This window comes from Hypomesus nipponensis, chromosome 28 (genome assembly GCF_054491055.1).
Source record: "Hypomesus nipponensis isolate SF chromosome 28, ASM5449105v1, whole genome shotgun sequence".
NCBI lineage: Eukaryota > Metazoa > Chordata > Actinopteri > Osmeriformes > Osmeridae > Hypomesus > Hypomesus nipponensis.
In genome coordinates, this window is record NC_140388.1 from 12,985,838 (window position 1) to 13,009,918 (window position 24,081).

At 47.3% G+C, this 24,081-nt stretch overlaps 1 protein-coding gene across 1 annotated transcript in view; it reads right to left on the reverse strand.

The window, feature by feature from the left end:
* The window catches only part of pdzd2 (PDZ domain containing 2), a 40,659-nt gene extending 21,798 nt beyond the window's left edge, over nucleotides 1-18,861 (reverse strand). Inside the window, exons 1-4 of the mRNA XM_084694950.1 lie at nucleotides 18,766-18,861; nucleotides 18,174-18,655; nucleotides 5,261-5,813; nucleotides 1,423-1,568 (exon numbers count right to left, since the gene is read on the reverse strand). Coding sequence (XP_084551076.1) covers nucleotides 1,423-1,568; nucleotides 5,261-5,813; nucleotides 18,174-18,655; nucleotides 18,766-18,861 — 1,277 coding nt within the window. The remainder of the gene's footprint in view (nucleotides 1-1,422; nucleotides 1,569-5,260; nucleotides 5,814-18,173; nucleotides 18,656-18,765) is intronic.
* Nucleotides 18,862-24,081: the final 5,220 nt, after the last annotated feature.

A 24,081-nucleotide genomic window follows, 5' to 3' on the forward strand; every position in this document is an offset into this window, starting at 1 on the left:
GGAGAGGGAGCGTGTTTGCATGCAGGCTTTGGACGAGTGTTATTGTTTTGCTTTCCACTCTCCAGACTTTCTGCCGACTTTTAATAGAGAGAAGTGAGTCACATCCTTTGGGTTTGTCTCTTGCAGGAGTGTAAAGGGGGGGGGTCTGTGTTAGTGAGGGGGGGGGGTCTGTGTTAGTGAGGGGGGGTGTCTGTGTTAGTGAGGGGGGGGGGGTGTCTGTGTTAGTGAGGGGGGGGGGGGTGTCTGTGTTAGTGAGGGGGGGGGGGGGTGTCTGTGTTAGTGAGGGGGGGGGTGTCTGTGTTAGTGAGGGGGGGTGTCTGTGTTAGTGAGGGGGGGTGTCTGTGTTAGTGAGGGGGGGGGGGTGTCTGTGTTAGTGAGGGGGGGGGGGGGTGTCTGTGTTAGTGAGGGGGGGGGGGGTGTCTGTGTTAGTGAGGGGGGGGGGGTGTCTGTGTTAGTGAGGGGGGGGGGGGGTGTCTGTGTTAGTGAGGGGGGGGGGTGTCTGTGTTAGTGAGGGGGGGTGTCTGTGTTAGTGAGGGGGGGGGGTGTCTGTGTTAGTGAGGGGGGGGGGGGTGTCTGTGTTAGTGAGGGGGGGGGGGGGTGTCTGTGTTAGTGAGGGGGGGGGGTGTCTGTGTTAGTGAGGGGGGGGGGGTGTCTGTGTTAGTGAGGGGGGGGTGTCTGTGTTAGTGAGGGGGGGGTGTCTGTGTTAGTGAGGGGGGGGGTGTCTGTGTTAGTGAGGGGGGGGGTGTCTGTGTTAGTGAGGGGGGGGGGTGTCTGTGTTAGTGAGGGGGGGGGGTGTCTGTGTTAGTGAGGGGGGGGGTGTCTGTGTTAGTGAGGGGGGGGTGTCTGTGTTAGTGAGGGGGGGGGGTGTCTGTGTTAGTGAGGGGGAGGGGGGTGTCTGTGTTAGTGAGGGGGGGGGGGTGTCTGTGTTAGTGAGGGGGGGGGGGTGTCTGTGTTAGTGAGGGGGGGGGGGTGTCTGTGTTAGTGAGGGGGGGTGTCTGTGTTAGTGAGGGGGGGGTGTCTGTGTTAGTGAGGGGGGGGGAGGGGTGTCTGTGTTAGTGAGTGAATGTGTTGGGACAAGTCTGGTGTTTTGGGGATATTTTCTGACAGTGCATTTATAAGATCAGTATAAGCTCCACATTAATGCTTGTGATATTGAAATGAGATGTCTGGTAAGGAGGTGTCATCTTCAGATGTCGAGCCGCTACGAGGCAAAGCTACTGGAGAGTCCTACAGAGCAAGTGGTCACGGCTCAGCATGCTATTGGACGAGGCCAGGACACGAGAGAAGCTTTGAAGCTGATTGCGGCTGCTTGAGAGCGCTCAGTTACCTCAGACGGGCGCATATGCATGAGGAGACACTGACCACACACACACACACACACACACAGTACCCTGCACATAACAGTATTAATGTACCGCTCACCTCTGGGTGGCGCCACCGTCCTCCACGCGGGCGACCACGATGCCGTGCGGCGAGCGCTTGGAGCCCCGCCCCCCCGTGATCTGGATGCCTAGCCCCTCCTGACCCTTCACCATGTGCATCTTCCAGATGTGGCTGCTCTCCCTGGGCTGCGGGCAGACACACAGAGGACACGTGAGAGTGTCCTCTGGGAGGACTAGCAGAGAGACAGAGAGGACTAGCAGAGAGACAGAGAGGACTAGCAGAGAGACAGAGAGGACTAGCAGAGAGACAGAGAGGACTAGCAGAGAGACAGAGAGGACTAGCAGAGAGACAGAGAGGACTAGCAGAGACACAGAGAGGACTAGCAGAGACACAGAGAGGACTAGCAGAGACACAGAGAGGACTAGCAGAGACACAGAGAGGACTAGCAGAGACACAGAGAGGACTAGCAGAGACACAGAGAGGACTAGCAGAGACACAGAGAGGACTAGCAGAGACACAGAGAGGACTAGCAGAGACACAGAGAGGACTAGCAGAGACACAGAGAGGACTAGCAGAGACACAGAGAGAACTAGCAGAGACACAGAGAGGACTAGCAGAGACACAGAGAGGACTAGCAGAGACACAGTTAAGCCATGTGGAGAAAAAAAAACAATGTAGAAATACACAAAAGTAAGAAATAGACAAATGTAGAAATAGACAATAGTGTCCTGTCTCACCACACCTAGAGTGAGTGTGTGTGTAAGAGAATACACAAAGATTGTTCTAAATAAAGTTTCATAATTCAAAGGGCCTTGGAGGTTTGTCTCCTACTTGGATGAGAAGGGTTTAGATCCAGCCTCTCTCCTCAGGGGGAGTCTATAAATAACGAGTGATGCCCACCTGTGTGTGACAGCTTTAGCTTGACAGAACGCCACACACACACACACACACAACCACAGTATACAGATTTGTGCACAATTAACAACTTAACAATAATCTATAGACAAATATATATTTGACTAATTAAAGAATGAAATACAATAAAAACTAAAACATGTAATGCTACATTTAAAAACACTTCCTGCTATTTTTTCGTATCAAGAGAAACTGCAACTTTAAGCTCCAAAACCATCCACTTCACTGAGACAATGGACCAGGGACACAAAGACATCCTGCAGAAACCCAGAAGAAGCTGAAACATGTTCTGATCCGGTCCTCACAGGAGGATGTCACTGACACACTGGAGCCCTCGCACACATCACATCCCCGAGCCAAAACAACCTGCAGCAGCTGGCATGGGTTCGACATCACTTCCAGCTGAAAGTCACAACACAGAATACCACAACCACCACCTCCCTAAAGAAAACAAGCCTGTCGGCCTGTAGGCCTGTGATAAGGGATGGGACTCATTATATATTAGAACACTACCTGATGTTCAGCATGACAGAACACAGATAATACTGCTGCTGCTAAGTCCTGAGACGTCTGTGTGAGGGAAGTGACCAGGGACCCCAACATCTGTCCCCTGGGAAACCCAGGTGACACGTGTTTAGGGTAAAACAATGTCACAGATATTGAGCGCCAACCTTACAAACCATAACTCCCCATGTAGAACACAGTATTGTTTTTAACAGTGCGTTCAGACAATATAGCTATCAAGCTGTTATTCACACAGTAAGTTTAAGTTTAATTTCCACTTCTCTCTACACCCAGTACAAGTTCAAACGACCATCCAGCACAACCAACACACGACACTGCTTAGTACGGCTGTGTTGTGCCTTCGGTGCTTTACGACGTGAAGGGACACGACCAAAACGGGATTTCACTGAGAGATACTAAAGTCGTAGAGCCTCACAAGGTTTACTGTATCCTGATGAGGTGACATGTCCGGCTGTCATCACCACCATATGATGAGCAGGAGGGCCTCTCTCCGCCGCTGTGTTGATTACAAAACCCCCTCGTCCGGCCACAATAGAGCTCTGAGCTCATGAATACAACATGCAGGGCCTCTCCATTCTGATGCTGATGAGCCCAGATCAAAAGTGTTCAATTAGACGACTATCTAGGTAAGAGGGAAGGGGGAGGGGGGTAAGCAGGTTTGAAAACAGTGCCTCCTCCCTCTCAAGAAGAGAGGGAGAAGAAGAGAGGAGGAGGAGAGAGGAGGAGGAGAAGGTCTAAAATTAGAAAGTGTGGGAGATTTTTGGAACAGTGAATACCAGGTTCCCAGCCCTGGCAACAATCACAGGTTGGTGTCTGGAGTATGTGGCACATAATAAATAAGAGTTATACACTTCTTTTATTTTATTATGAATAAAAACGTTTGACGTCTCCTCTAGATGTCATCCTAACATGTACTCTTCTCATGAAAAAGACCAAGATGTCATCCTAACATGTACTCTTCTCATGAAAAAGACCGAGATGTCAACCGAACATTAACGTCTTCACAGTAGAAAGGATTTCCACCACGTGTGTTTACGAGCTTTGTTTCTTGGGCATCTTTGGGTTAACCAGTAAAACAGCTCCAAGACAAAAGGTAAGCAGGTGTTTGGTGTGAGCTGCAGGGCGGAGACCTGGCTGCCTGTCCAGGCTGGTCTCTCTCCTGTCGAGGCTGGTCTCTCTCCTGTCAGAGGCTGGGGCGAGGGAGGACACACGCAAACATCCCAAAAGGGGGAGCTCCTTCAACTCAGAACCCTCACGTTATGAGTCCTGCAAGATGGCTGGGCTGGCTTGCAGACCAACACGATTATTTTACGAGTTTTTTCCGCTTTGACCCCTGAGGGGACGAGATCCTGGTGGTGTCTGTAAATGAATCCTCTCTCTGTGGCTACAGGCTGAGACTTGAAAGACTTTTAATTCCTATGTTCTCGTTCTCACGGTACGTTATGCTACCGTTTTTGACTAGCTCCAAATAGAAATAGTCTTGGTTGTGCTGTTAAAAATCAAGGTACTAATTAGCTGGCTGGGTTTTGTGCATGCTTGGCTATCACTGGTCCCTGATGGCAGACAGGTGACTGGAAGCTTCTCAAACACTCATTTGGTGTTCTGGATATTCAGATGTATCCACACGTGAATAAAGGCGAAGTTAAGGCGAAAGCCATGCCATCGATCTGGCCTCCATCTTTGTTTTGGCAAGCGGTGAGTCACCACCAATGACTCATGAATGGGAGTGAAGGACAATGTGTGAAGGATTAACATGTTTTTATAAGATCTTTTATAAGATCTTTTATAAGATCTTTCGGGTCCCTGGCAGATATTATGTGTAGTTTGTGTAGTTCACCCAAAAATTGTGAGATTTATTCTTGGCAAACACAGCTGTAGCTTTGCATTCCATGGTTTGACTTTCCTAAAAGGTGTGGGAAAGCTACAAAAACATTCAGATGTTGTAGTAAGTTTGTAAGAGGAGAAACAGTGGACAACTTGCATCATAGCTGAACTCCATTGAAAGAACAATGAAATGTATGTAAAATATTAACTCATACGTCCCATAAACTCTGAATGTCACTAGAAGATTATGGCCACAGTATAACAGGATGAGTAAGTGGGTCATTCTACTTCTGCTATAATCTGTGGTTGACTTCTTTATGGCAAAGATGGGACACTAACCCCAGCACTTTAAAGCGAGCGTGTCTGTTTTGCAGATGCCTGTATCACCAAGCCAGCAGGGGCACACAAACACACATCTAACACGACCAATCAAACTGAACCCACAGGTCTACATTAGAACCAAATCCATCACCAGTTAACAACACAATGCAGCATCCATATAGCTCTTGAAGGGTCAGTGTTGTTGCTGTCAGATTCTATATCAATATTATGATTCTGATTACCTGGCTAGCTGTTTCACAGCTGGGCTATCATTATTATGATTCTGACTTACCTGGCTAGCTGTGTCACAGCTGGGCGATTCAGCTGGGCAGTTCTCTGACAGGCGGGCGTGGGAGCGAGTAGGAAGGGTCGCTGTTCCTCCGTTCTGCAGGTGCTGGGGAACCCTTCCCCCTTGGGGTACTCCTCCCCCTGGGGTCAGCCCCACCCCTTCCACCCGCCCCTTCCCCGTGGGCGTGTCCACCGCCAAACCCCGCCCACCCGGCCCGTCCTGCGATGGCAAGGAGTCACCAGAGGGCGCGGGGGAAAACCCGTTCTCCAGCTCCCGGCCCCCGTCGTCACGGATCCCGTCGTCATGGCCCCCATCGTCGCGTGAGACAGAGGCGCGGGACGTGACCCCGAACTTGCGCGTCCGCTTGCCGTTGAGGGCGGGGCTTCCGGGGGCGTCGGAGGAGGTGCTGCCACGGCGCTCGCTCGCTCGGCCTGTCACGCCGTTGCCCCCGGAAACCCCGTTACCGTTGCACGGAGGGGGCGGGGCCTTGCGTTTGATCCTTCGCAGCATGATCAGGAAGACCACGCCACCATTCCAGCACTGGTCTGCCAGGTAACTGTGGAGCACAGAGGAGACACATCACATGCTGAAGGGCTGGACACAAGCACATGGAGGAAAACAGAATAGGAAATAAACAAAATATTAATTCAATTCTTCATACTTAGCAGGTAAGATAAACAACTGGAGAAACGTCTGCTAAATCAGCCCTGGCTGTCAGCTTCGGCAAGTCAATCATAACCACCCTGCAGAGTCCTGCTGCTTCACGCCTTGCTGCAAATGCTTGTAATTCAAAGGGGAATCTGCATACACGTCTTTATTTTAAGCTACAAATTAAACTTATGAGTTCCTCACTGTAAATCAGTTCTGCAAAGTGCAAGCTCATTTAAAGGCTGATTTGTGTCAGGTCAGCAAAACAACCTGTTTAAACAGGTACAATTTGGTCGTGGTTTCAGAATAGATCTCGTAGCACATCTGCTGATACCATATCAAGAGGTATATTTGATTGTTTTCAGCAAGCTAATAAATTCTAGTGGTCATCTTACTAACTTGCAAACCAGCTTGACTAACTACTATGGAAAGTGGTTCCATGTAATGTAACTTAGATTGTGACAGTAGCAGAATGCATGCTTCATTCACACACCTTACTTTTAAGAAAGATGCGTTCAGTAAAGTACTGCAAGAGGACATCATTAAAATGACAAAGGTAAATTCCCTTTCACAACACGCAGTGCACGATCAGGAGGAAGCTAGTTCCACTTTCAACCCCACACAAAATCATAACATGCTAAATAGGGACAACGATATTGAACTACAGATGTGTTCACGCACAATCACACTTAAACAAGGAGAGATAAAAATCACACGATTCCGACAATGAAGACGCACAAATACAGAAAGTCTAACAGGAGATCTGCACACCTTGAAATGGCACAGAACTACTCAGGGATCCAGTTCAGTCAGAGTGATTTCCCCAAACACGAGAGTACCCTCCCCAAACATCCTTCTGAGTGACACTTGACAGCAGAACACGGTTCCCTCCTTGCACACCAGCCGGCCCTGGTAGCTGGGACTACTCCACAGTGACGCTGAGAGCATGTTTCCCACAGTTGGTGAGGCATCCCGCCAGAACAAAAGCCCTTGAAGGCTATTCTCCACAGCACGCCAATATCCTGACTCGCTACTTTGACAGCCGCTGATGCAACCAGTTCAGACAAAGCATTTGCTTACATCCCCTGAAAGGGTTGACAGACAATGGTTGACAGAGGCAAAAGCTCTCTTTTCGAAAAAACTTTTTTTGTAGGAGATAGAAAACTAGAATAAACAGTTCTGTAGCTGCTGGAGAATTATTTGTGAAAGTCTGTCGATAAACATCCTTTTGGAAAAAAACACCTTAAAGGAGTCATACTAAACCAGAGTGAGTGATATTATTATTCATCGTGATTTGATCAGTCTCCTCTCGTTGAGGATCAATAAAACCTCAAAATTACTTCCAGCCAGTTTATAAATGAGATCTTCCATTATAACAGTAGAGGAACGTATTCATCATGAAGAACCTAAAGTTCATTTCATAACATGTAGGACTATGTTTAGCTTGTGTTCTGCTCCTCTCTCTCACCCACCATCTCTAGAGGAGGGGATCCCTCTCTGAATTGCTCCTCCCAAGGTTTCTTCCATTTTTTTCTCCCGTTGGGAGTTTTTCTGGGAGTCTTTCCTTGTCTTCCTTGAGGGTTTAGGTTGGTTGAGGGGCAGTTCTATGGGCGTATGTGAAGCCCTCTGTGACATGCTTGCGTGTAAGAAGGGCTACAAACACATTTGATAACAAAAAAGGGGCATTTCACCAGTTCATCCATTCATCTTTAAATCTTTCATTGAATACTTAAAAAGTACAAAAGGTAGACAGAAACTAAGATTCGGATTATAAATATTGCACAAACACTGCATACCAACAGTAAGCCGTCACAATATCCATCTCAGACACGAAGAAGAGAAGCTTTGTGATGATTCACCGCAGGTCTCTTAGTGGGAGCAAGACTGTGTGATGATTGCTAAATGACTGGACAGACAGCTCAATTTAAAGAATACTTTAGTTGATAATGACAGGGGTAGGAGGTTGATAAGGGGTAGTTTCAGAGCAACATCTGCCCTCAAAGGCAGTGTCAAACTCAAATTCTTCAAAATTGTTACGGCATGAAAATAGCAAAGCAGGTAGGGCAAATAAGTCATAATATTAAACGCTAGAGATTTCTTCCCAGACAGTTACCTAAACACAAGTCTTATTTCCAGTGAGCATAAAATGGATGATGCAGAAGACAAATGATGTGATGAAGGCCAGATCATCTAACTAAAATCTATGTTGTTCTGTGCAAGAATGTAGAGATTGTACCTATGGCAACTGTGCTCAATGTCTGTGGAGAGATGGAAGAACATTTGAAACAAAAATGCCTTTTTTTTTTTTACAAGTTCTACCTCCTGCAACAATATCTCGCCTCCACTTCAGATGGAGGATATGACTGTGCCACTCATCCTCCCATCTTCTGTCTTTAATGATGGCAGACACTAGAAGGCACTCATTACTGATTTGAAATAAATCAAGAATCACATGAACTGCCTTTTGCTGCTTCAATATACTTTTCGCTTTGCCTGTCACTGCATGGTTTGCCTGTCACTGCATGGTTTGCCTGTCACTGCATGGTTTGCCTGTCACTGCATGGTTTGCCTGTCACTGCATGGTTTGCCTGTCACTGCATGGTTTGCCTGTCACTGCATGGTTTGCCTGTCACTGCATGGTTTGCCTGTCACTGCATGGTTTCTGGGTTTTTATTAAGAACAGAAGGACTCTTTTTGTTGCTCGTCATTTCATATCTTTGTGATGGAATTTACTGACCCACTTCTGCCATCCCTCCACTTTCTGCTTCCAGTTTTGAGAGCACAGGCCCAGGCTGTTACACACTCTCCTGGCATGGCTTGTTTCCTGACAGTTTTGTCGGGGGAAACTAACATTGTCTGTATGACACATCCAGAGAGACGTCTAGCAATTTCAGTTGAAGTCATTTTGTTTCACCACTCTTCCAATATGAGGAACCTACTACGTAAACTCCAGGGTGTTAAAGAATACCGGAAACTTCAAGGCAAACTCGTAATCTGATCGGAGAATGACAGTCAACAATATGGTCCCCATTTCCTGCAACTGAACGGGGATCCTGAAGGTCTCTGGGTGGACTATCCCTGAGACAGAATGCCTATACGCTGACTCTTGAGCTTTGCATTCTTAAAAGGTTAGTATTTCCCCTGTGGTATTCAGAAATTAAGCAAGAATGCTTTCAACCATCTCGCTCCATCCTTCCCTCCCTTCCTGCATGGATGTTTCCCTGCTTCAGTTCTGCCAACGAGGGACCCCAGTTTTCGTCTCAGAGACCGAATGAGACTTTCATCCAACAAATCTCAAAAGTATAACATAACACACTGAGGATAGTGACAGTTGGAATATGAATTCCCTTTACTCTCAACAGCAAGTGTGAAACCGTGCAAAGAATAAGATGTACTGTAAGCAAAACCATGTCAGACACAGTGAGGTAGTTTATCAATTAACTGATCATTATAAACTAACAATGTTATTAATACAACAAAGCAAATCATGAAAAAAAGTTGCAATCACAAATGATGCTGTCCAAACAGAAACCAAGAGAACGCAGCATGAGACCACCCAACGGGGGGTGGGGGGGGGGGCTAATCCACAACATCTCCCAGCACATTCAGAGGAGAGCAGTGTTGATCTCTACACAATAAACTCCCAGGATCAGGGGAGGGCAGCATAATGCCTCAGCCTGTCTATGCCCATGTGTTCGCTACACAAATCTACATCTGATAAAGACCAAACAAGAAGAAAAACAAGTCCTCATCTCAGCGCTGGCAAGCAGACAAGGAATTCATCTGCTGTAAAAGCTAATGGGCCATAGTAAAAAGGCAAACTGCAGACTGAGGAGGCCTGATGCTCTCAGTCTGATTCCAGACGTGGAGGGTAAGAATATGAACATACAAAATTAGCTTTCTTATCAAGTTTAGTTTTTAAAACATTCTTTTGGAGTTTACACGTTGGTAATGTAACCATGGACAAGAAAACTGTTTGGTTTCAAAGAGAGTAAATAAACACAATGAGAAATCTGTGTTGAGACTTAATTTGATACACAAACTGCTCTTTAGCAGGAAACTCATAGCTATCAATCATCCTACCCACATGCTGCAGATTTTAGTCCTGAATGAGCCACAATAAACATGTGAAGTGTACTTGGCCTCAGGTTCAGACCATGGGGGGTAAACAGCTGGATGATAAAATACATCGACCTCTCCACTTTCCAGAGCGCCGATCGACAGTCCTGAATAGAGGAGAGAAAACAGTGGCAGCCGGCCCAGGAGATAGTTCAGTTTGAAAGCAGATGTTAGTGTTCCTGCCAGAGAAGGGGGAGTGGAACAGGAGTTTGTTTGCTCAGGAATAAAAAGGAACCTTCTCTCATCTCAGCACATGATAACCACAACTGGACAGACTGCTGACTTACAAAGCCAGGATGCCAACACCGTACGTAGGGCTTTTAACACGCAGCAAACACATGGAAGATGTTATGGGTTGCTGGTAACAGAGGGGTGAAGTCTGACTCTGCACCATCGGTCTGTTGACCTTAGGACACGTAGCAGGTGGGTTCACTGAAGCTCTGAGGTTAAACACATTCTCACAAGCTTTTTTGTGACAGAAAAATATCAGATTATATATTCCAAGGTCGGTTCTCATACTTGCTCCTACATTACACAAGAAGTCCTAGAAAAATAGAGGCTTTGGATTTGCTTAAGTGCATTATAGTATACAGCGCATGGTATAAACATGAGTGGAAACAAGGTAATCTTCTTAAATTTGACGAATTAACAAAACAAATACTTCATTTTGACATTTCCCACATTGCACAAACTCCTAAATCTGGTTCAAGTTGGTGAAATGCTGTGCAGTTGACCTGGTGTATCTTCACTAACACATTTCATTTCATACTAGTTCTTATAAACCTACAATTATTTTACTCAAGGTATTGTAAACTTGGTGCAGCCAAATCTTTATCCATCTTTTTTTTTTTTGGGGGGGGGGGGGGCGGATCAATTATTTATTGTTTGTATAAACAAAAGAAGCACCATCACAAAACCAACACAGAACAAACCCACCAAGTGTGACACGACCTCAACGACTGTTGGGAATGATTCATCACCTAAGCACGGAGGTAGCAGCAGGCTCACCTAAAGCTAAGGAAGACTTCCGTCAACACGACATTCAGTGAAAGGCTGTCCTGGCAGACTGTAGTTTCCATCTTAAAGACATTCTTGGGAAGTATAAAGCCAACTTTATATACCACTGAGTTCATTGTCTGAAGGAAAGGCTCAGAAAGGGAATACAAAATGACAAGATCACGAGTTCAGATGAAGTACTGAGTACACAGACTCCCATAACAAACGTTGATCAGGGATGAGGGGAAACTGCATAAATGAATGCAGGAGATTATAGCTTAAAATACTGAACAGCTCTTAGCAATAATCTTCCCCTTAAAACCATTCAAAACAATGCTGGGGAAACGTTTGAATGTAAAAAAGTGTCTAGTATCTCAATAATGTCATTTCAGGATATTCCAGTGAGACATTGCAGTGACCTGAATAGATATGGCATGACTCTGAATTCCAATACAGAAGCTATTAAGCAGCCTGCATGAGGCTACATTTCACCAGAGAAACCCTTCAGTACACCTGCAGGAAATTCTGAGAATATCAACATCACTCCTTCCTCCAGACTCCATTTGCTAAACATATGGGCACCCTGCCCTGATTGGTTCCACCAGTAAAGACATTCCACAGTGTGGTTAGGAACCAAGTACAGGAACTAGTATGCTCAGCACTTTCAAACAAGCTTGGAGGCAAGGAGGGGGGGGGGGGAAACGTTACCCACTGCAGAACCCTTCAGAAATGCAATTACAGCCCCAAAAATTACTGACGCTAAATACTTTTAAGACAACAAACTTGTTTGTGTTTCAGGACAGTCAGAGTCCTTCCTTATCCCTGAGGCGAGCGCGCTCAGTCTGAGGAACTGTGGGCAGGCATGGACCAGCTCCAGACAGTACTTCTAGAAGGCTCCGCCTGTTAGAGTGACCTATGCTTGGTGGGTGGGATCGCATTAACATTTGGATATCTATAGGGGGCTTCTTAATCAGTGACAGGGGGGGCATCTCCCCAGGGAACAGCTGTCTGCATCCAGCATCCTGCATCCTGCCAGAGATCCATACATCTCTGGGTCCCTCGGTTTGCATTTGACTCGCAGGTCCTCAACCTATGAAACGACTCTTGATCATGAGCATTTACAATCTATTTACAAATAATCACAAGTCACTGAGTGGTCATGGGAACCTTGCTTCTCTGGCCAAAGAGCCTCAAATAGACCACAAGCAGGTATATCTAGAACCAGGTAGTGTGTGTGAGGGCAGGTTAAGACGGATTAGCCTCAATTACCTCACCATGGGCAACCATAAGTGTGTCATACAGCGCAGAGGATACGAATAGTCCCTGCATGTAGGAGAACATGGATGGCTGTCTCTCATTAGCACCTGCCTTTATAAATCGAAGGGCAATAACAGGAAACAGTCTTCACATGCCAGAACTACAAAAATACTCGATCAACTTCCCTGGGGTTCTCAAACATCTGATTGGTGCCTCAACCTTCGGGATAACAGTGAAGAAAAAAAAATATATAGACGTCTTTTTCAGCTACTTCTGAACATTTATCAGGAACACATCAGGAAGCCAATGTTCCTGGTAAAATATGACGTGACTTGAATAGAACCTCTAACTTCTTAAAAGAACGTAAATAGATAATGACTGTAGCCGTCAGCGACTCGCGTGTGAAATGACTGGGCGCTTACAAATCTACATTAATGTCATGATCAACACGTAAGTGTATCAAAAGCAGTACACCCATTAGATTAATGGGGACTGTGTAGGCTACCAAAAATGTTTTTCACTATATGAAAATATACCTGCGCTATTTTTAACGTTTTACAATTAACCATGTGTCGGAAACTTGACAGTAGCTAAGTGGTTAGCTGACATGCAGGTAAAACTGTTGCAAAAAAGCATACTAAAAGTAAAAGTCGACCCTACCTGAAAAAAATCTTATTTGGACCACATCCTGTAGTCCCAGGTTCCCCGCTGCAGTCCTGCGGTGACAGCCAGTAGGCAAGAGGCTAATCCGAGATGAGAGTTCGGAATCACATGAGTTCGATAATAGCTTTAATCACCAGAAGACAATCAAAATAGTGGAACCATGTACACCCAAACACCGTATCCAAGCCATAACGTCTTTAAGATTACTTCATTTAGCCAGTCAAAAGTATGTGCGGTCTCGCAATTTATAGGCGTTTATCCAGGACGCAGTAATAGTCTCTTATCTTGCTCGACCGAACTATTCTTCGGAAGGTGAATCAAGTCGGAGCATGTTGAGAGCCGAAAGTCGTTAAGCGTTGGCATGAAGTCATCCAAAACAATAGTTAGGCGTATGGGCATTGCGGCTTTTCATTTTCAGTCGCTGCAAACCGTTTTCCCGTGTATCCTGGCTAGACTGAGATGAGTAGCGCTGAGCGGTTTTTAACGTTCCGCCTCCTCTCGCGTCTTCAATCACTGGCAGCCTAATGTAAAACTCGCTCTCCCTCTCTTCTTCCAGGACACTTAGACTAAACATCCAAAAATATGGTAGAGATCGATGGCGCTTTAAAACTGTGAGGTTGTTGGATTATAATAATCTACAAACCAATTTAACCTAACCATTATTTTATGTTGGAATTGGGCTGAAGATATGTTACACATGGGTAGGCTACTACTACTGTATATAAGATGTTTTTACATGCAGTTATAAATTAAAGTTCTTAGAATTACATAGGAAAGGCTACATTAATAGCAGGCTGTTCAATCATCCATAGACTAGATGTTACACAAGCAGTCAACGTCAAGCCACAACATTTGACCACACTGTCATACCATGCTACTTAACCCAGAACATCTACAGGAATAATCCACTGATGGGTAAAACTATCTCCATGGGAATCATTGGTTGCAGTCATACTGCCCTCATCCCAGCATAATACGGCACAGCACTCTGTCACACTAAATGACACAAAGTGCCCTGAGCTGAAACTAACTGGTTTGTCATCACGCTGGACCTTGTTCTTAGTAAATAACTGCAGACAGATGTCTTGACAACGTGATCCTGGAGATTCACAACAGCTTGACCTGTCTCATGGTCTGGGTGCTCAAAGCACTTCAGTGATGTGTGTTTTGTCAACTTTCACTCTCACAGCCCTGTCAAACGAGGGACCTAAAGAAGTACAGCTCATATGAACATCGTAAACAAAGAAAGTTACATTCCAAACCCAGGATAACTTGTGTCTCAAGCAATCCCTGATGGTTATAATAATTCATAATGTATCACAAATGGGTTTTGGTTTATTTATCACTCTTATTGAAGGACGGTCAACAACCATCTATTCTGGACATGTTTTATCCAGGCATCCTCCATACGTCTTGTCTACATAACAAACATGTTTGATGTAATCCATTCAAAATCACGTTCAGTAACCTGACACTCGCCTCAAAATAATCACAGCAGCGCTTCACTCCACATTGTGTTTGAACCTCTTACTTAATAATAAAACATTACCATGCTGACCTACACAAATAAGTCAATAAGACTTTTTTAATCAGAAGTTTTCTCTTTCTGCTTGGGCATACTGTTCTGAGAAAGGTAAAATCATAACATTACGGTATACAATTCTCATGTTAATTACACCTACATTCATAGAGATGTTGTATTCTACCAACCGACTGATTATCTTCCTTATTCGGAACAGTAGCCACAGTGACCAGCGAGTGTGGCATTCCACACATTTCAGGAAACATGTCCAAGAGGAGTACACAGGCATCCTTCATAACTCCCCACACAGTCAGCAGAAACAAATATGCATGTCACATGTCAGAGCCATGTATAAATATACAGTGACCAAAATATTTGACAGTATTGAGAAGATGCAGTTTCTGCTTGTATTGATACAGGAGGGTTGAGTGTTTTAGTATAAGCTGATTTCTGGAGTAATTGTTTTGTGAGTGGAGATGAAGAGGCAGTCTTCTTTGTTGGTTTGTTTGTGTACATGTCTGATAGTGTAAGTGAGGTCCAGGGGTCAGAATGGGTGATGCTATCCTCTGTTGCCATCTAGTGGCCACAGCTGAAACACAACAGTTCTGTCTGGCAACATCCTAGAATATTATACATCCCTGCAACTTTGAGGATGTTTATTGGCATGGAGTGACGATACGTGATGTCTTTATTTTCTATTTCTTTGTACAAAGATAGTATGTTGGAGAACAGGGATTTCAATGCTTTGATATGTAACATTTAGTTTGGTCAGGCGGTGCTTGTACATAATGGTGGCATTTCTGCTTCTACAAGTCATTGTGGTTCTTGGTGAAGTTCATGATGTGTGTGTTGGAGTGTTTCCAAAAGGAGAAGAAAACAAGAAGTGACATGTCATATAGCTGGACTTGTGGTAGATTAGTCAGATTATAATGTGTGTGTGTGTGTGTGTAAAAAGAGTCTGTCTTTGAATCATACACAGTTGCAGTGTTTGGTGAATACAGTGCCTGGCTTGTGCTGAATACTTCAGTAAGAAATAAGCGACTGTAAAACAAATGTAAATTCGTAAATTCAATCTGAACACCAAGTTCCACAAATTCCATACAGATTTAGCACAAAGAGAGAAAGAGAGAGAGAGAGAGAGAGAGAGAGAGAAACCAACCCAGCTTGATGACCCAGTCTGACCCTCTAAGTACCAGTCTAGGCCAAACATCTTACCATAACTGCACTTTTCACCGGCTTCATTCACAACCACCTCCTCACAGATTAACATTCAGTATTCCACACAAACCATCTAAACCTCAACCCCAGCCCTACACACAGACTTCTCACTTTCCTGGGCAGAGACTAAAGAACCTCCCCCTGAACCCAGCCCAGAAACCTACGTACAAAGGAATTTAATTTGGGCAAAAATAACAAAATATAACTGGGTGCTTCAGCATCCAGACACAATAATACCTGGCAATCCGGATTGCACCAGTATAATCCATGTCCATCTGTAGGGCTTTGGGAGGACCTGGGGGGCGGGGGGGGACCAGCATGGTGATGAGACCCCCACGCAAGCTGTTATCTGGGGCTTAGAGAGGGGGAGCGAGGAGGCCGGGGTGATGGGGGCCTTAAGAAGTCTGCGTGTGATGGGGGACTGTACGGTCATATCTGATCTGAAGCGGGTGACAGTGAGGGGGGGTGGAGGTGGAAAGGGTGTCAGTGGTGATGCAATGAGCCATGAACAGGAACAAACTATGAATCCCTCTCTTGAGTTATGGTCACCATCGGCATTAAAATATCTTTTTAACTTCCTTCCCTTGCTCTCTCCCTCTCCTCTCTCTCTCCCTCTCCTCTCTCCCTCTCCCCTCCCTCCCTCCCTCCCTCCCCTCTCTCCCTCCCCTCTCTCCCTCCCCTCTTCTCCCTCCCCTCTTCTCCCTCCCCTCTTCTCTCTCCCTCTTCTTTCTCCCTCTTCTTTCTCCCTCTAACTGTCTACTCTCCCTCTGTCTTGGTTCCCTTCCTCAGTTGAGGTATTCTCCCTGTAGCCAGCCCCCCCCCTCACCCTCCCTCCATCTCTCTGAAACAGCAGCTAACTGGCCGGGGAAGGGCTACTTCTGATGGGGGAGGTATCAGGTTCTAAGACAACACCAGGTACAAGAGCCCAGACACAGAGCAGCTTTGATGCCTCACCCCGACAGAGCAGCACAGAGGGACTGCTTGGGATGTTGGTGGTTAGAGGCACAGAGTTGGAGCCCTGCTATACGATTCACAGCCTTTTAAGAGATCATGTGGGACTGAAGTCAAACCACTTGGCTGCACATCCAAAAAGAATTTGGTGGGAATTATGTTCACACAGAACAAAACATTATTTAATACTTTACTTTCATTTCTTTTCTTTTTTTTCCTTCAAATGTATCTTGATACATTTTGTCATTGTCTTACTGTGGAAAATGTTGGCAATAGTTAAGGTAGGCCACTCCAAACACTAGTTTAAAGTTAGTCTTTGACCTTGTAAAAGCTGGCAGCCACCCTCCTGGTCACCACACGTCACACTCCTCAGAGAACCAGCCACCAGACGTCTTATGTTTGCTCAGAGAGCCAGGGGAGCCAAGATCCAACACAGAGGAGTGTTCAGAGGAAAAAGGCCAGACGCAATAGGGATGTCTTGCGGTCAGAGACTTGACCAGAAGTGTTTCACGGTGAGATTACATGTAAAGTCAATTCAAATCCCGCCTCAAATTTGCGGTATTTGCGTCTTTCGCTGGAGTTGAAAATTGCTCCTAGCGATTTGCGCGAATAAACACAAATGAACGCATAGCTCAAATTTGCTTAATTAGTGCGAATAATTCGCTTCGCATTTGGTGCGATTAGCCTTTCAATCACAGAAAAAGTATACAAGACCCACTAGCCAGGTCTCAAACCACCTCATATGGCCCTGGTTTAGTAGGACACAAGTACTTCACAAACCCAAACATTTCATCCTCCAAAAAAGGGGGTTAAGCTGCTTTAACCCTCCAGGAACCCAAAAGCCTTCTCATCAAGGTTCCTTCCTGTCTTCTACCCAGTAACCATGTCTTTAATCACTGTATAAGCTACTGCTGTTCTGGTTATTTTGAGTACCGTTCCTCCCAAGAGATATATATATATATAATACAGCACAGAAGTTATATGGTCACACGTGTGTGTGTGTGTGACCATATAACTTCTGTGCCGTATCATGTTTACAGATATGCATGAGTTGAAAAGGGAATGCTGCAAGAAGAGGCCTGAGATAATAACACATCTGTCAAGTCGTATTCAGATCTTGGGGAAGAGACCAACAGACTCACACACACACACACACACACACACACACGTCCCCAGCGCTCAGAAGACACAAGGCTGTGCTGTTCCCAGGCCAGCTGTGCCTGGATGTGTCACTCAGAACAGGTGCTGCAACATGGACTAGCAACAGCAGGAGCCTGCACTCCACTGGAGTCTATAGATGACCCTCAGGGGACGAGTGTGTGTGTGTGTGTGTGTGTGTGTGTGTTCATTTATTAGCCGACAAATTGTAAGTGATTTATGGTCAGGACAGCTTTAGGCTGGAACTGACCTCTGTATGTCCCCAGCTACGCTGAGTGAGTTGGAGGGCAGCAAGTGATTTCACAACTAATGACGAGTGTTTCTTCCTCGAACCAACCAATGAGAAGTTCTTCTGTACCAACCAACCAATGAGGAGAGTCATACCTGGCCCCCGTCACATCCACGCCCACCATCAGCTGGCCGTTGAGTGACAGCAGCTCGTCCCGGAGCTTAAGCTTCCCGCAGCGTGCAGCTGGGCTCCCCTTCCTCACCTCCGTCACCCAGATACACCCCACGTCCAGCAGGGGGCCCTGGTCGCCCCTCCTCCCCCTCCTCATCCTCCTCCTCTTCCCCTCCGGATCCCCGAAGATGGGGATGTTCCCGAAGGTGAGGCCAAACTCCGCCCTGTCGCCCGGCCCCTTGGTGAGGCACACAGCCCTCACCACCGAGTCCAGCCTCTCCTGGAGGGGGGGCAGGGTGGGGGGCAGGGTGGGGGTTGGGGGCAGGGGGCTGTCGCCCTCCACAAAGTTCATCTGGATGTACTCCACCAGCTTAGTGACGGCAGCCTGGCAGAGGGACAGGTCTCTGCTGGAGGTGCTGCTGGCGTCGTCACTCTCCCCCTCCTGATACGAGTCCTGGTCTCCCTCCTGGGGGAGGACAGGGGGAGGAGGAGGGAACATAGAGAGCAAAGAATTAGATAATAGGCTTTAGCATGAAAGAGAAGATTTTTGATGACAAAATAAAAGTGTTTCCCTACGGGGATGTTGCCATGGAGCTGGTCTCTGGTCTGGGTCTGGAGCCAGTCCTCCAGCAGACCCAGGTGGTCCTGGGCGTTCTCCTGAGTGATGGGCATCCTGGGTGAACCTGGCTGAAGCACCCTGCATCCTGGGCTGGGAGACCCCTCTACCAACACCGGGGCAGGGGCAGGGGCAGGGGCTGGGGCAGGGGCTGAGGCAGAGGCTGGGGCTGGGTCAGGGGCAGAGGCTGGGGCAGAGGCTGGGGCTGGGTCAGGGGCAGAGGCTGGGGCAGAGGCTGGAGCAGAGGCTGGGGCTGGGGCAGAGGCTGGGGCAGAGGCTGGGGTTGGGGCAGGGGCAGAGGCTGGGGTTGGGGCTGGTTGATCCTAGCACAGACACAGGGAGCGTTGTGGTGGGCTGGCGTGCGTGGCTCCATCTATAGAAGGTTCCAGCGAGCACTGAGCCCCCTGGACGTCAGACGCTGAGCTGCAGCCTCCGAGACCGCCGTCACGCTTCGCACACACCCGGCCATGATGTCGCCCGGCAAGAACAGTGAGAGCTGTCAGAGGAGTGTGTGTGTGTGTGTGTGTGTGAGAGGAAGATAGAGTGTGAGTATAATGTGTGTGTGTGTTAAAGAGAATGGACTCCACTCACGGCAGGGGTAACTAGAGTGCAGTTTGCTGCTTCAGTGAGAGAATTCCAAGCCAGTTGGGCTGGAAAATATATCTGATAACTTGGAGAGGAGACTGTGTGTGTGTGTGTGTGTGTGTGTGTGTGGATGTGGTTCCTATAAAACGTCAGACATTCACCTAAAAAGAAGAAAAAAAGAAAGAAGACAAAAAAAAATCCACATCAGAGAGTGCAGAAGGGCCTGCCTGCCTTCAGGTCTGGTGAGTGTGGTCTGGGCTTCGACCATCTTCCATCTCACACATGGTTCCACAGTCAAGATCATGCATCATTAACCGTAAAGCTAACCACAAGAGGAGATGTTGGAGGACCGCCTTCAGGACTGTGTCGCACTATAGGGTGGAAGAGTTCAGCCTGACTTCTAATTTTCCCATGTCTAGTGCGGAGGGGTTACACCCCAATAACCATTTCAACCAATTATTGTACCAACCAGCAGCCAGGTGGTTATGGAGACATGGACCGCAGATGACGTGAAGGCGGTCAGGATCACATCAATGTACGCTGGCGATTAGTGATTATTAGCCTAAATGTTGAAAACCACTTGAGATACGCACCTATATGTAACGCAACACAAATGTCCTCTACGAAAGGATTAACTGTGGATATTAAGACAGTAAGCCACAAAGACTACAAACGATAGTTTTAAACGTCACATTTGGATGCACTGTACCAGAATAGCTTCAAGATCATTCACACAATCTTAACAAGGTTGAGAACTAGTGTACTGCACAATATCCTGTCCAGGTCTGCCAGCTATGCTGGGCTGCAGCACAACCAAAACATCTGCCTGCTTCTGCCCAAACAAAAGCCTCCCGAGTGAAATCATCTGCTCACTCAGGAACCCTGATGAGTCATTGGTGTATTTTAGAATACATCACAGCATTCCTCACAGAACACGTCCTTAATACCTCACTTCAGAAGACCTGTTAGTCCTGTTAGCTGGTGACAGCTTCCTGTTAGCTGGTGACAGCTTCCTGTTAGCTGGTGACAGCTTCCTGTTAGCTGGTGACAGCTTCCTGTCCTGAGGACCTGGGGGAACAGCAGCAGACACTTTTGCTTCAATGAAGATGATGTCTGAAGCGGAAATCTTACAAATGTTTCAATCTAATCAGAGGTGATAAAGTTGGTCAGACTGTCAGGGTTGACCTGCTGAACCCTGGACAGAGTGCTCGGTTCCCCTGGCAGATACTGATACACGCAGGGCAGCAGGCCAACAATCAAATTACAACTCAGAGCTGGAGCTCCGAAATACATTTGAGGCTTTGTGGTCCCATCTTTCTTCAGTGCTGTTGAGAGCTGAGACACACTACTTCGAAAATAAACCCATTTCTAAAGCTTCCACCACATCCCACATGTGTGCTTGACTGGAACCTGACAGCCTTCAGACACTGTGTTTTCCATGCTCAATGCAAACAAGCCACAAAGTCCGTGACAAAGAACACATCCAAACACATACCTTATATTTCCAACATGTTGGTTTCTCATCGCTAGCAGGTGGCTAGGCTACGACCGAACAGCGTCAGCAGGGATAGCTCCACATCCAGACACTACACTGACCTACATCGTGACCAGCGTGAAGGCATGGGGGTTGGTTAAAAACTGCTCATCTGAGCATGTAACCTTAATTTATCCATCAAAGAGAAATCAAGGCTGGCAGGTCCAGAACCAAACTATTTCTCATTCCTTCTTACTGTCCTTGATGAACTCTACAGTCTAGGCCTTCCTTGATAAAAAAAACACACACACACTGTCCTTCTTTGGCTTTCTCCTCTTTGTGTTCTCTGGTTTGAGGAGACACTGTCTGGGTAGAACATGAGACTGAAGGGCATCTCTCTCTCTCTCTCTCTCTCTCTCTCTCTCTCTCTCTCTCTCTCTCTCTCTGTCTCTCTCTCTCTCTCTCTCTCTCTCTCTCTCTCTCTCTCTCTCTCTCTCTCTCTCTCTCTCTCTCATACACACTCACTCCCTCTCTGTGTGTCTCCTCTAACCCTAACCCTAAACCCATTCCAGTCCTATAAACGATGGCAGGATGGAAGGATGAGGGTTAAGGGTCACACTTGCATGTATTTGTTTAGCAGAAACTTTTAACCAAAGCAACGTATCAAAAGTGCAGAAAGACAGCAGACTGGGACTTGCACTGTGTGTGTGTGTGTCTGTGTGTGTGCGTCTGTGTGTGTGTCAATGCAGAAAGCTGGTGCCAACAACAACATCCCCCTCAGTACTGATAGTGCTGGCTGCAGTTGTCACTGACCCCAGAGGGAGGAAGCCCCAGAACAGGGATTAGTGCCCCAGTCTGCCCTTCCTCCTGCCCCCCCAGTCTGCCCCTCCTCCTCCTGCCCCCCCAATCTACCCCTCCTCCTCCTGCCCCCCCAGTCTGCCCTTCCTCCTCCTGCCCCTCCTCCTCCTGCCCCCCCAGTCTGCCCCACCTCCTCCTACCCCCCCAGTCTGCCCCTCCTCCTCCTGCCTCCTCCAGTCTGCCCCTCCTCCTCCTGCCCCCCCAGTCTGCCCCTCCTCCTCCTGCCTCCTCCTCCTGCCCCTCCTCCTCCTGCCCCTCCTCCTCCTGCCCCCCCAGTCTGCCCCACCTCCTCCTACCCCCCCAGTCTGCCCCTCCTCCTCCTGCCTCCTCCAGTCTGCCCCTCCTCCTCCTGCCCCCCCAGTCTGCCCCTCCTCCTCCTGCCTCCTCCTCCTGCCCCTCCTCCTCCTGCCCCTCCTCCTCCTGCCTCCTCCAGTCTGCCCCTCCTCCTCCTGCCCCCCCAGTCTGCCCCTCCTCCTCCTGCCCCCCCTCCTCCTGCCCCCCCTCCTCCTGCCCCCCCAGTCTGCCCCTCCTCCTCCTGCCTCCTCCAGTCTGCCCCTCCTCCTCCTGCCCCCCCAGTCTGCCCCTCCTCCGGCCCCCCCAGTCTGCCCCTCCTCCGGCCCCCCCAGTCTTCCCCTCCTCCTCCTCCTGCCCCAGGGAGCTGCGTTAACGACAAACCCCATCTCCTGTGGGATGGTGTCTGACTCAGACCAGCACACAGCAGCCCTACCCTCATGACGGGTTAGGAACAGTGACAGAGGCAACAGAGGAAATAAATGTAGAACTAAATCACTGGATTAATTGTGTCTGTGTTTCAGGGATTTTTACACTCCTGTTCTTACAGAGTTAGGTTGTGTCTGTGTGCTGATGCTGACAACTCCTCCTGAAACCCTGGCCAACGATCACACTGTGGTGAGGCTTCAGGCGTATCACTGTCATTCAGCAGATGCTTCTGATCCTTCGATGGAAACGTCCCACAAGAGAGAGACTCAGCAAAGAAGCACAACTGTATTTCAGAAGTGTAGTTTTAGAGTATTTAGTTCACCTCAACTGCCGGCCCAATTACAGCCAGTTCTTTAGAGAGAGGCTTGTATCAGGCATTCATGATGTTCAGAGGGTTATGGGTGGGAAAATGTTTGTAGAAACAACAGGGTCTATTGTTTAGCTGTGAATCCATCTATCCTTTGGTTCTAAAACAACAGAGTCGTTTCCATTGTTTGGCTGTGAATCCATCTATCCACAGTACCCACACGGTGCGGGTGCAGCAGGAATTGCCTGGGGGGGGGAAACATGGAGGAATGCTGCAGCGCCTCAGGTTACAACCCTGCATGACGCCTTGCACCACCCTGAACGTACTCACTGCAGCTTCAAGACATCCGCAGATTTCACTCATATAACTGAAGCGATGACTCCAACTGTATCAGCAAGACCATTTCACAGAAAACTATGATATCAAGTTTGTCAAATGCATCCATGAAGGATTTGAAAGACGGTATGAATGTAGATTACATGAAAGCTTGGTATGCTTGTCAAGTGTTTCATTGTGAGAGAAATCAAGCGTTGACAATCATGTCTCTTTCTACCAACCACTTCCTCTCTGGTAAATTAAATTAAACGTTATAGGTCTGACTGGATTCTAACCTATTTAAAAAGTGAACAACCAAATCTTTCACATGACTAAGAATCAAGCCTGTCAAGTCTTAATACCTGGCTCCCCACATCTCTGATTAGAACAAAAGGCAACATTGAGCCACATCTTTATTGAATTTCCTTACTAAAAATACTCTTCCATCAGTCTGCCCCTGAAACCTTGTGTTCACAAGGCCTGCACACTAAGCACTGGGAAAGACGCCGGCTGGAAAACATGAGCTACAGATTTTCAAAAAGAGAATATCGATCAGCAGTGAAGTACTTCCAAACAGCCTGTCATCATTCTTAGACGGTCCACTGAAGCATTTAGGAAGCCTGTCCCCCACACGCACTCTTTATGGCTGTACTGATTTATGGCTATTCATGTTATATTCCAACAAATATTTTGTACACATTTCGACCCGGAGGAGAACCATGTAGAACCGTCTAGAGGAGAACCATGTAGAACCATCTAGAGGAGAACCATGTAGAGGAGAACCATGTAGAACCATCTAGAGGAGAACCATGTAGAACCATCTAGAGGAGATCCATCTAGAGGAGAACCATGTAGAACCATCTAGAGGAGAACCATGTAGAACCATCTAGAGGAGAACCGAGAGGCCCGTCTCCCCGCCCACACAGCCTCTCCTACGGACCGCCTGTTCACCACTAACAGACATGCTTATTACATGGGTGGATCAAAAACTAGGGTTTCAGTTTGAACTGTCAAGCT